This window comes from Alligator sinensis, unplaced genomic scaffold (assembly GCF_000455745.1).
Source record: "Alligator sinensis unplaced genomic scaffold, ASM45574v1 scaffold543_1, whole genome shotgun sequence".
Classification (NCBI taxonomy): Eukaryota; Metazoa; Chordata; order Crocodylia; family Alligatoridae; genus Alligator; species Alligator sinensis.
The window spans coordinates 2190806-2204725 of NW_005842055.1; the positions used below are offsets into that span (position 1 = coordinate 2190806).

Consider the following 13920-nt stretch of genomic DNA (forward strand, 5'->3'; position numbering starts at 1 on the left):
CTATTTTTAGACCCCCCCATGACACTTCTTCCCCACCCACAGATACACAACCCCCAAGCACAGACCAGCCAGCGCCCTCCCCCCACAGCCCACCAAACCCCACATCCTGCAAACAGCTCCCAGCACTGGCACACCAATGCTGTGAACTGAGGAAGAAAATCGGGGGGTGGGGCGCAGGTGGGAGGGATAGGGGGTTAGGTTCGCCAGAGGGGTTTATTTGTCTGTGGAGGTCAGGGAGCTAAAAATAGCCTCTGGTCCGGAGGGGCGGGGGGGAGAGCCTCCCCATTCCCTCAAGCTGTCCTACAGATCCCATGAATCCTGCCAATCCCCCCATGGACCCCTGACTGCCGCCTCAGTACCCCCATGGACCCCCCTCGATCCATCCCCAGAGCCTCTTCTTGACCCAGTGATTCCTCCAACCCCCTCCACACTAGCCTCCATCCCAACTTACCTTACAGTGGGTGGTTATTTTTAACATGATCTAACCTCCCCCTAACCTCTCTGAATGTCTGTATGCAGCCCTAGTAAATCCCACAGATTTTAAACTTCATTTGAGCAAGTAGAAATTGCAGGATTAACTTAGAAGACACTACTAATGCTCCATGATAAAAAAATAGTAAGATGTGTGGACAATGTAATTACAATATAGAGTGTAGCCAAGAAAGCAATGTGTTTTTTTTAAAGGTCTGTGCTTAGATTGTGATCAAAAGTTAAATATTTAAGGAATCAATTCCAATGCCTTATTCAGACTTATGAAAAGTTTCTGTCTGAATGCTAAACTGTAAGATAGATACTGTAGTACAGGGGAGGCCAACCCATGGCTCCAGAGTCCAAACTTCCAAATCCAAACTGAGTAATGTGCTCGCTGCAAGCAGTCACATGATGTAACGTGACATAACAGCTATGGAAGCTGATCACCATGTGCTTGTGCAGAGATTCAAGGAGACACATATTAACTTCTAAGGAGTCGCATGTGGCTCCGGAGCTGCGGGCTGGCTACCCCTGCAGTAGTACTTGTTATCTCATGGAAGCTATTAAAAAAAATGGAATTAACATTCTTGGGAGTGCTATGGAGAAGAGGAAGAAATAATCCACTAAGGAAAAAAATATATTTTTGGAGGAAAAAAAGGTGTTGCTATTCACCAAAAGATTCATAATGAAAGATTTTGTTCTTCTGTTAAATACACCGCTTATTACACAACATGAGTTGTCAGTGTGACGAAAGCTAACCACATTTTATCATGCATTAGCAGATGCATGGCAAATAGAACCAAGGAGGTGATACTTCCCCTCTATGCAGCATTGATCAGACCGCAGTTGGAGTACCGAGTCCAGTTTTCTGTTTCCAGTTTCTAAAGGGCGCTGCACTTTAGAAAGGATGTGGATAACCTTGAGAGGATCCATATGAGGGCCACTCATATGGTTAAGGTTTTGCAGGTCAAGTCCTATAAGGAGAGATTTAGGGACCTGGGTCCTTTCAGCCTCCGCAAGAGAAGGCTGCAAGGTGATCTTGTGGCCGCCTATAAACTCATTAGGGGGGGAACAGCAAGGAGCCGGAGATGCTCTGTTCACCAGGGTGCCTCTTGTGGTAACAAGGGACAATGGTCACAAACTGACAGAGCAGATTTAGGCTGGACATCAGGAAGAACTTCTTCACGGTAAGGGTGGCCAGAATTTGGAATGGGCTTCCATGGGAGATGGTGCTCTCTCCTACCTTGGGGGTCTTTAAAAGAAGGCTAGATAGACATCTGGCTGGGGTCTTCTGACCCCAGCACTCTTTCTTGCCTACCACAGCACTCTTCCCTGCCCAGGGCAGGGGGTCAGACTTCATGATCTGTTGAGGTCCCTTCCAACCCTAACATCTATGAATCTATGAATCTATGCAACTATAACAATTTAAAATTAAAATTTATAATCAACAAAAATGAAAAAGTATAACTATCAAACATATTTATACTTTTTACAGCATTACAATTTATATGCATATATACAAGTAGCTAAAACAGAACAAGCTTGTTATCATAAACTTGGATTGACTACTTGATAAAATTGTCTTTCACATCCTTAGTTACTGCCATCAGTCATAGAATCATAGACCAGAAGGCACCTGTAAGATCATCAAGTCTGCTCCCCTGCCATAAGCAGGAGGTTAATGAGCTCAATGAGGTGCTTATCCAGCATCCTCTTGGACACCTCCAAGGATGGCAACCACACCACCTCTGCTGGGAGTATGTTTCAGGCTCTAAGTACCCTTATGGAGAAGTTTTTCCTCATGTCCAGCCTAAATCTTCCCTCTATTAATTTGTGTCCATTGGTCCTTGTCCTCCCAAGGGGTGCCTTCCTGAAGAGTTGCTCTCCCAGATCTTGTTGCTCCCCTCTGACATACTTGTAGGCAGCTATCAAGTCATCCCTCAGCCTTCTCTTACTCAGACTGAACAAGCCTAGTTCCTGGAGTCTCTCCTCATAGGCCAATCATGTGGATGGCCCTTCTCTGTACCCTGTTGAGCTTATCTGCATCCTTCTTGAAATGTGGTGCCCAAAACCACATTATAATTGTTATGTTTTTCAAGATTCTATTTGTAAAAGCACTACACACATTAATGCAGTCATATAATCGTTATTATTTTTATAATAATTATTGTAATTGTTACTATTATTTTTGTTATTTTCATAAGACTGGCTAAGAACCTAAGTCATGCTTATTACAAAACAGTTGCAAGTGGAACAAACTAGAAAATTCTACAACCTGGAAGCCTTTGGGGCAGTTCCTTATATTAGTTCTTCTTTCTCCCACTGGTAGGAAAAAACATTTATCAGAATGGGAGAGTTGGAGCCCTCAACTCCTCTAGCCGTAATTAGAAAAGCTGTCTAATTCTAGGGGCAGGTTTTCAGACTCAAGGATTCTCAGATGCAAAGTTTAAACCTCATGAGGATTCCAGTGGCTTTCCAAGAGGAGCTGAAGGCAAACAACAGGAACTAATAGATAGTCATTCTGACAGAATCAGCAGTGATTGATTCTTGTGGGTTTTTTTCCTTTCCTTTCAGCTTTTCCAAGAGACAATACCACACAAAACTGCTACTACAAGCCATGTTCCTGGGACATACTAGTTATGTCACTGGCATCAGTTTGAACTTTGAGCATTTCAAAAAATGTTTGGAGTTAAGAGTATGCTACTGAACCATAGGTACAAAAAGCCAAAAAAATTAATATTTCACAATGCTAAAAATATTATTTGAAATAATTTGATTTCTGTTTCAAATTAGCAGGCTATCATATGGTCATTCAAAATAACAGGGTGGACTTTGGGGTTCTTCTGCTTGCTTTTGTTTTGTTTTGTTGTGTTTTCTGTTTTTCAGTTCTTGTATTCCAAAGATATCTGTATGAAAATGGAAGTCTTGGGGGAAAAAAGTTTGCTTTTCATATTGTTAGAAAGGAAAGCCAGTAATCTGGCTGTGGACTTGCATTTAATTATTCACAATCAAAATACCATTCTAAAGTGAAAAATATATAAATATCAAAAGCCAAGGGAATTATATCTGTGCCATGGGAAAGAAGCTGTCCTTAAAAGGACAGAAAATTAAAGCTGTTTTAAGAAACTGCTAAAGAACATTTGCAACTAGAATGCATTATTACAAGTTTGGCAAGAAATTATGTTTCAAGTATGACTTACTGCCTTGAGCCTTCTGTTTAAAGGGACAATCTAAGCATAGGAAATGAATTCATAGATATATAATTTTCCAGTACTTGGTTCAGAGACACAGACTAAAGTCATAATCTAAGTTCACACTCTACCATCCTTCTCAAGTTTTAGCTGGCCACAATATTCATAAGATAATTCTGGCAAGGGATAAGAAAGTTGTTGCTTAACTGTCTATTACCGTACCATACAAAAATCAGACTAATACAAAAACTTGATTCTGATAACGGTCAATATTAGTGTACCAATTTCCAATGACACTGGTACTGACCACTCTTAAAAACAGAATGCTGGGTTAAACGGACAACTAGTTAGATCCAGTATAGCAATCCCGACATTCCTTAAATGAACAGATATTCTCTTTGAAAAACAAGTAACTTGAAAAAATCCCAGATTAGGCATGGGAGGTTTAGACACTTGGGAGTACCCAGATAAGCACCAATAGCTGGCTTTCCAGATAGGTAAGGACTAACAGCAAAGGAAGCTCAAGGTACTCAGCACTTCTAAAAATGAAAACACAAGATTTCTCAAGCACTGTAAGTGTCCAGGACTCCCCAATCTTGTTTCCAGGAAGATTAGCCTTGTTATTTTAGTGGGTCCTCAGACACTGTGAAATGTTCAGAATCTACCGTGTACCTATGAAAATTCATAATTTAAAAATATAGCACTTCATCTGTACATGGTGCTTTTCATACATGATGACTCCAATGTGGCTTACAAGTATTGGTGAACTAAACCCTGCAGCACTGTGCTTCATGGATTATTATTATATCATCCCTGTTTTGCAGTTAGCTCACTTCTTACCTTCTTTTTATGTTTTGAGCTTTAAAAACTTTGCACAGATAATGGATCTCTATACAGGGTGGACAGCATTGGCCCTTTCTTTGTGGGTGGAGAAAAACTGAAAGTTAGCATTAATATTCCATGTAACATCCCAGTAACATTCCATGCATTGAACCACCCAACAAAGCTAAGCAGCACTATATTTTCTTGTATATAACTTGCACGTTTTTACCCAAAACCAGCTGCTGGAAATTGAAGTGTGCATTATATGTGAAAAATATGGTCAGAGCAAGGTTTGCTGCTTATGGGCAAAACCAAAAATAAAACCTGCAGTGATCCACATAGAGCAGGCTCAGGTCCCTAGCTGCTGCTACTCAGTTGCTACAAATAAAATTGTTTCTCCTTCATTCTACCTTTCAAAAACAAGATACATATTATGTTCTGAGGTATGTTGTATGCAAGAAAATATGGTATTTCACCTTTTAAACACGTTCCCACAAAGAAAGAGAAATAGATCTATTCTGTGAAATATGGTGTCAGTCTGTGTCCAGGCTGATCGAAAGAAATACTTAAATGTCAATGTTACAAACCATACCTTCCATGACATACACCAGTGAACCCACATCTCCTTCTTTGATGATGCAACTGTCTTTGCCATATTCCACTGGATACATACAATCCACAATCTCCTGGATCTGAGATATTTCTAGATTCTTCATGAAGTCATTGTCAAGGATTGCTTCCTTTATTAGTTCCTTGGACCTATGGCAAGAAAGGTAAGATTTATCCATGTATCCAGTAATTTAATTCAGTCACAGTATGTGATGTTTAGCATGTTCTCACACTGCCATGATGCACCAATGAAAGCATTTGCTTGCAAAGATTCCAACACTTTCCCAAAAATCTGAAAACAAAGTCCATCTGCCAAAAACTGAAAGATAGAGAGGTGTGTGAGAGTATTAATTTTTGAATGCTTATCATAAACTGAACATTACTTTTTAAATTTTGGCATAGCTAAATTTCATGTGTTTACAACAGTCTCTCTCTTTCGGCTAAGGAATTCATGTGTACACTGACCTCATTAGAATAATATATTTACACCAGATATTCTCCAGAGAATGTATTGTCCAAATATAAAATAGGAATGACATACCAAAACAGAAAGCTTAAGACTTTGTGATGTATACTTTATTATGTTTTATACTAATTATACAAAATAAAGAATACAAAGGTTGCAATATAATACATGTTGGGTATGTATTCTGTAGTATTAATTGTATTCCAAAAGTTCAAATACAGTATAGGAAACATTATTACAGAAGAGTTTAATTCATTATTTTGGTTACTTATTACTGGTAAATTTATGCAATTATTTTATTAACATATAAATATATATATATGCACGCATTTGAATTGTCTATAAACTTGCTTTAGAAGTAAAAGTCTGAGGTTCTCAGTTTTAAATAGTGACTTTTGATTGGGTTAGTTATAAGACATTGTTTATATATAAAATTGCATAGGTGTTAATCCTTAAATATTCACTCTAGCATCCTTATTCTTTTAATCTTTGAAAAAATGTACCTTTATAGATATATAGCATAATCTGTTCTTTCTAAAATACCTTAGTACTTCTACCACTACAGAAGATATGTGGAACATTTATGCGTACCATAATTGTTTCTAAATATTTTGCCAAATCTTGTCATACAGTGTAACTATTTGAAAGATAACTGTCTGCACTGAGTCACTCAGGCATAACTATTCAGCAACAGTACCCTGTTCATCATGATCCACATATTGTCAGATTGTCCATCAAGTTCAACTCAGTTCATCTATTCTTACAAAGAGTAATAATGCTACAACAGTACATAAATGCTTCTTAAAGGATTATGGCAAATGGACAGTTGAGGAATATAAATGTGTACAAACTACATTTAAGCAAGATAATTAAAAAGAGAAGAATTGCCAAATACTACTTTCATTATTCATGTTCACCTTCATGATTAGTATTTCTCAAAACATAGATGTACACCTTCACTCCTTATATTGGCTTTATGTATCATTTTCATTCTAATAACATGAGTTTTTACAAGTAATATCTGAAGGATCATTGTTTAGAAATACATTGACTTGTGACAGTTTCACTCGTGATACTAACAAAACAAAAGTATCATTACACTTACAAGAAGCTAAGAAAAAATGTAATTGTTATCAATGTTCAGGGGAAAAGTCAAATCAATTACCAATAAAGGTTAAGAAGGATTAGTTTCCCCCACCACCCCATACATTATATCATTTGCCAGAGACATAGAGTAAGCATGCTAGTGTCAGCATAAGCAAGTGAATCAAATAGACCATTGGTCTGTTCAAGGATAACAAAGTCTTGCTGCAATGTGAATGTTAAAAACATTCACTTTTAAATCCATGTATAATGAAGTCAATGCAAACATCTTATTATATTGAATATGATTATATTGGTTAATTTGATTAAGCTCTACTTCTGATATAAAACATGAGTACTTGATTTAAAATAGCATTAGTGTAAAAGATCAGAATTGGACCGTCATCTACTTATGTTGGGAGGTTAGGTGTTGTTTGTTTACCTGTGTGGTACAACACCAGTTAGTAACCATTATATTTGGAAATCAAACAGATAGTTTATTTAAATGATATTCTCTTTGGGACAAGTCCTTGGCTGGTATACATTCTCACATTCTCATTGTTCCACTGAAGTCTGATGAGTTCAATGGAATGGTGACATAGAACCACCTGAACATTACATTAAAATGAAATGTACAAAAATATATATAAATACTATGAAATTGTTTTGCTTGCAACCTAGAACTTGTAAATGATGCCTTTCAATGTAAATTTATGGATGTTAATTCAGACACTGTGCATTATAATTCTACTAAAATATGGCTCAAAGTTATGTTCAACAGTGATTCTTTAATGGCACATATGACTTTTATTCTTTTGACCACCTCTCTGAGACATTCCAAACAACAGAACACTTTAAGAGCAAAGACAAACTTCAGTGATTTAGTTGAAGTTTACTAGGGCTAAAATGGGTAGTCAGAATCTGACTTTGCTAGGGTTCCGCCCCTCCCCCCACTTTCATGAACCCTAATTAAGGTAAAAATACAGTCACTTGGATTACTAGGACAAGTAAATGAAAACAATATAAACTATAGGTGTTCTTAGTATTCTTGTTCATTACAATGAGTGATCATGAAAATCTAAAAAAAAAAATGAAGAAGTAATAGAAATTCAGCTTTCCTCCCTCACTGGCTCCCCTGCATTATAGCAAAACTGAGCCTTTGTTTTGCTCTCAGCAGTGTTCTTTTTATACTGTGACTTGCCTAAGTAATGCTCCCCTGGTTTTTCTCACCCCCAGAAATCATCACAAGAGCAATAATTATTATCGTTATTCGAAGTGAATGCTAACAAGAAAGCGTAACAAAAGCCTTTGTATTAATCATATCAACTAGCATTACATTTACAGTCATTTATTTTGATATAAGACCCAAACGAGACTTTCTCCTCAATAAAACAAGGTCAAATTATTTAACTGAAGTGTTTATAATAATATCTACCAAAAGTTAGTGAAGAGAATTCAAACACAGTGGGGCTGGAACTGCTCAATTAATTAGGGAGGCAACAGAAAAACCAGAGAAGTTATTGCAGAGACTAAGAAAAATAAGGAAATTTTAAGGGGTTCTAGGAGAGGCCTCAGAAAGTCTGAATGATAAAGTGAGACTGCCAAAAGACCAAGGAAATCATTATGAACAGAGCAAAGATAACATTATAATGTATAGAAATTTGTAACATAATTAATACAATTCCAACTAAGAAAACTTTAACTCTAGCAATATCCACAGCATATAAAAGCCCAATCTAAGTGTAGATGAAGATGGATCACAGAAACTAAAAATTCAACAAGACCCAAAAATTGTTAAGCCAGTTTCCCTGCCAATACAGAATAGTCCTATGAAACAAAAGACATGTCTATGTAACACAGACACTACAAATCTGCTCAGCCACAGCTGAACAGTCTCGATAGGCACTGCATACATACACATTCCCTTAGCATGCACACACCAACCCCACTGTGAGGGACAGGATACTGAGCAGGGTGGACTTGTAATCTGACCCAGGCTATCATTTCTTATGTCTTTATCTTAAAAATAAATGTGCCAGAAGAATACTGAAATAATACTTTACTATTTATCTATTACTGTATCAAAATATAAAACTTACTAATTTTTAGAACTAGTTATGCTTCACTACGGTGATTGAGTAGGAACTTAAAATAGGCATGAACACATTATAAAATAACAGTAAGAAAACAATTTTCTTCTTTGCAGAAGGCAAACAACGTATGCCAATGTTTACATCACCTATCAAATAAAAAGTTCTCAAGCAATTTAAATGCTTTTCATCTGTCACTTCTGTATCAATTTTGCAAAATAAAGTTCACTTTGAACTAATTCAAAATTAGGCACTACTAAAAATATATTGTCATGATTACAGAAAGATTTATTCTATTGTTCTGAAGATAAGTTATTTGTCAGCTTAGTAATATAAAAAATGACCCATACAAGTAGGGTACCATTCCCAGATACTTGCAGAGCACAGGTCATTTAATTCTCTATGTTGCTTAATAAAATGACATTTTCATCCAGTATAATTAATGTAAGAAGTATTTCAGATGAAAACACATTTTGCATAGGAAGAAATGTGCTTAAATATCTTAAATTAATTCTTACAGAAGAACTCTTATTTACATTGCATGTTATTCCTTAGGGGATTTTTTAAGATGTATAAAAGTGCATCAGATCCATGAATAGTTTAAAATATGAGTTTAGCCTTCGCCAACAGTCAAAAAGTGAGTTCCTTCAGTCAAAAGTAAGTGTACATACTGTTCATTCATTTCCCTTTTATCCTTGAAGGGGACTAGCAATTTCATTTCTATTTTCTGATTCACCTTTCTAATGAAGGCCACCTGTAAGTAAAATAAACTCACAATGTTTTTAATGAAACAGACTGCCTCCTAATGACCCCATATGAATGCATTTCCATGAATATTTATTTAGTGCTGAATGTAATGGTTCCTAATACTGAGGGTCATCCAAAGAGTGGAAAGTAGCACTTCATCATTATCTTTACATTCTAAAAGTAAGTAACAAGAATAGATAGGGAAATAAGCAGTCACTATTTTCTGAGAAAGTTAATGGTAACATATAATGGAGAAATTCTCAGAAATAATTAAGGAAAATAGCAGCACTCAACAACTTGCAATTCATCTTTTCCAATTTTAATGCCATCAAGATAACCAATATGGCAGCAGCAGGACCACCAAACTAATTATATTTGTGAGTCACAGCATGCATGCAAAAAAGTATCTTTAGAAAAGTTTACTGTATAGCTTTAAAATATAAAATCCAAGATTTTTGGCTGTGGCTGAGAAGTACACATCAGGCTAATTATAACAAAATTTACAAACACAATTTTTGGCTGAGTGCCCACCTAGTCCTCCAGAGTATGCAATATTGGCATATGGCAACATGGCAGCTAAATATCGCTAGAATACCTAGAAGACAAGGGTATGCCCTATATTACTAAGTCCCTGTATTCCTTACATTGGTAGGTAGAAGGTTTGGCATAGAAGCCAAAAATTAGTTGGGTACAGAAATTCACATCATTGGAGTGATCCCCTTATGGCCACTTATGGAAAGTTCAGACATACTTTCTGTTAACGGTCACAGAGAAAAACAGAATCTACCACACTGCCCTGCTAATGAGCTATATTGCTAATAACTGTGTTACTATTAGAAGGCTCAGCAGAATAGAAAAAATGATAGCAGTGTAGTAAAAAATTACAGGCTGGAGACCAACTGGCTAACTAGCAGCTCTGCAGAAAAGGATCTAGGGGTTACAAAGAACTGTAAGCTAAATATGAGCCAACAGAGTGTCCTTGCTGCCAAGAAGGCTAACAGCATACTGGGCTGCATTAGTAGGAGCTTTGCCAGCAGACTGAGGGAAGTGGTTCTTCCCCTCTATTCAGCACTGGTGAGCCACATCTGGAGTGCTGTGGCCAGTTTTGAGCCCCTCACTACAGAAAAGACATAGACAAACTGAAGAGTCCACCAGAGGGCAATGAAGATGGTTAGGAGGTTTAGGCACGTGACTTCTGAGGAGAGGCTGGACTTATTTAGTCTGGAGAAGAGAAGTCTGTGTGGAGATTTTATAACAACCTTCAACTACCTTAAGAGTAGTTTCAAAGATAAGGGAGCTAGACTGCTCTCAGTGGTGGCAGATGACAGAAGAAGGAACATAAGAAGGTCTTAAGTTGCAGCAAGGAAAGTTTAGGTTAGAAAACACAAAAAAACTCTCATGAGGAGAGTAAGAAAGGACTGGAACTGGCTACCCAGGGAAGTTGTGGAATCTCCATCCTTAGAGGTTTTTAAGACCCAGCTAGACAAAGCCTTGGCTGGGATGATATAGTTGGGAATGGTCCTGCTCTGAGCAGGGGGGTGGACTAGGTTTCCTGAGGTCCCTTCCACCCCTAATTGTCTATGATTTTGTGAAGCAAAATAGCAATAACGTTAACACAATGTCGCAGGGCACCTCGGTGCTCTGCTCCTAGAGAGGGGAAACTGCCAGGGAGAGATCCCTGGCAGGGAATAAGGAGCACAGCTGTGGGTTGCCCGGGGCAACCAGGAGGTCAGCTGACCGGAAGGGGCAGGGCCTGGCCCTCATAAAGCCCAGGGCTGAGGCCAGGCTGGCAGTTCCCTGCCAGCAGCCAGAGGGGCAGGAGCTCCTGGAGTTAAGATGCGGGAACCGTAGGTACAGCTCAAGCCAGATAAAAGTAGGCAGCTCGAAGATGTCTGAGCAACGTGGTTATAGCCAGGCGGCTTATAGTTATGTTATAGCCTAGGGGCTTGTGTTTTGTGTTGTTGTTGTTGTTGTTATGTATTACACCGGTAGCTTGGGTGAGGCTATTAGGGGACGGAGGAGGCCTCATAAGGGACCCACAGTGGTGTGGGGGCCCTAGCACCAGTGAGGGCACAGCATAATCATGTGGGACCCAGCGTAGCGTGGGGATCCCAGCACTAGCGGGCGCAGCAGCTGGGGTGCATAGACCCCAGCCCCGAAGAGGGCATTTGAGAAGCCCAAGTGTGGGCACGGAGAGCCCCAGAAAGGGGACAATGTTATTGGAGAGCCCAAGTTGGGCCCGGTGAGCCCCAGGAGGGGCACTACTGAGAAGCCCAGTGTGGGCGTGGCAAGCCCCAGAGAGGGGGTGCTATTGAGAAGCCCCAGTGCGGGTGTGGCGAGCCCCGGAGAAGGGGTACTACTGAGAAGCCCTCGTGCGGGCATGGTGAGTCCCCAAGGAAGGGCGTGGTACTGGGATAAATCCCGAAGAAGGGTGTAGTACTGCAGTAAACCCCAGAGAGAGGGAGTAGTAGTGCGGTGAGCCCTGGAGAAAGGGGGTAGCAGTGCGGTGGGCCCGAGAGACAGGTGGCTTAACCAAGAAGTCCCAAAGTGGGCACAGAAGTCCCCAGGAAAGAGGCGGCTTCACACAGGAGGCCCCCCGAGAATGGGCGACAGTACAGGGGAGGCCCCCCAACAGCGGGCGAGTGTATTTGACAGACCAACATCCATTCCAACTGCGAGGCTTGGGGCATGGTATAAGGGGTGGTCGGAGCCACGCATAGCCCATAAGGCTAGGGTGCCCAGGGCACCCATTTGCAGGACAAGACCCACGAGAGGTCCGGGGGTCCAAGGGGACAGAGGTCACAACGAACCGTGTTCAAGAAGACGTAAGGCAGTCTCCCAACCTTATCTAACAACAAAGACGTGGCAGGCGAGAATCAGAGGGTGCCCTTGGGCCGACTTGGCACGGAGGAAGGGGCCTCAAGGAGATCATGGCCCTCCTGTAGGACCCCGCCCGTGACACACAACTAGGAATATATAAAATAAAGCACCAGAATCCATATGACAGATTGGTCTCAACTAATCAGTAATTCACATTTTACATAAAACATTATTAATCTTGAGAATTATATAATCCCAAACTTTTAAAATGCAGGGCCACAGCAGATAATTAGCTCTCTGCTAGATTAACAATTTTAGTTATGGACAATAAATGTTAAAACAAAGGGGTTATCATCCCAAAACTACTTCTTTGAACACCAGACAACCACACAAGGAAGATGGGGGAAAATGTACACAGAAAGACTTTGGGGTTGGATACACATGGAAATTTGCATTAACATAGATGTAACCATTCAAAGCCCAGAAGCAATGCAAAAGCATAATAATGCGGCCAGGTGCCCAGGATAGTTACCACACAGAAGGGCAGTGGCTGCCATTGCCAGTGCTACCGCCACAATCATTATTGTGCAACTGCAGCAGCAGCCTTTTTTTCTGCACTTCCCTCCTTGCTCCCTCACCCCACACCATGTTGGCACCCAGGGCAGCTGCCCTAGTCATGCCACACTATAGATGTACTGCACTGGTATAAATGGGAACTTTGATCAATACAACTTACTCTCTCTTCGGAGTTTTGAAGGGACTACAAAGGTGTCAGTTTCCATAAATCAAATGTATTCAGCCACTAATTCACCCCAACACCAGTTTGTGAAGAGATGATCCCTGTGACATAATTTTAGGATGTCCACCACGATAATATTCCACCAACACCAAAAATACTTTAAAAGCATAGTGGAGCTATAGAAGGAGACTGTTAGGAGCAAGAACTCAAAGGTTTAAAAGAAAATATACCTGTAAAACTATCGGATGAAGAGAATTAGAGAAAAGAAAGCACCTTTCAAAAAGCTAAGTTATTTGTCTCCACTTCCAATTGCATCAGTTAAAAGCTCTACAAGAGCAATACCAGTGAGTCTCAACCATTTTAGACACAAGGCACCCTCAGAAAATGCCAGCTCTTAGTTTTAACTCGTTTTTTAACTACAGAAAAATAGAGAAATTCTTCTGCTTCAAAGAACTCAGAAAGACCACAACATGTCAGAATGTTTTTAACACTCTGGATTTCTATTTGAAATCTCTGGGCACGTCCAGATAAGCGTGCATGTGCCTCTTGCCCCGTCTCAAACCCCTTTGAGACAGGGAAAGTGTCACATGTGGGAATGAAAAAATGTTCCCCGCAGAGAGAAAATTAGAAGTAAAAATAAAATAAATTAGAAATAAAATAATGAAGTATAGAAAAGCAGGGCAACCGGAGGCTGGGTCCTCCATGGAGACACTCTAGCTATCTCTGTGGTTGGCCCCTCGCCCTGGTGCTGAAACGTGAGGCCTGCCAGGTCATGTGTTCAGCACGAGGGCTCCAGTGCCAGTGAGTAAGGGGTTGGGGGGTGGGGCTGGAGGAGAGGGGAGGGGACCATGGAGGGGACTCCCAATGGTCCTGCCCACTCCC

General features: G+C 39.9%; 1 protein-coding gene across 1 annotated transcript in view; it reads right to left on the reverse strand.

Moving 5' to 3' along the window:
- The window catches only part of PRKG1 (protein kinase cGMP-dependent 1), a 1043514-nt gene that overhangs the window by 972892 nt on the left and 56702 nt on the right, over window positions 1-13920 (reverse strand). The window contains exon 2 of the mRNA XM_025203354.1: window positions 5077-5243. Coding sequence (XP_025059139.1) covers window positions 5077-5243 — 167 coding nt within the window. The remainder of the gene's footprint in view (window positions 1-5076; window positions 5244-13920) is intronic.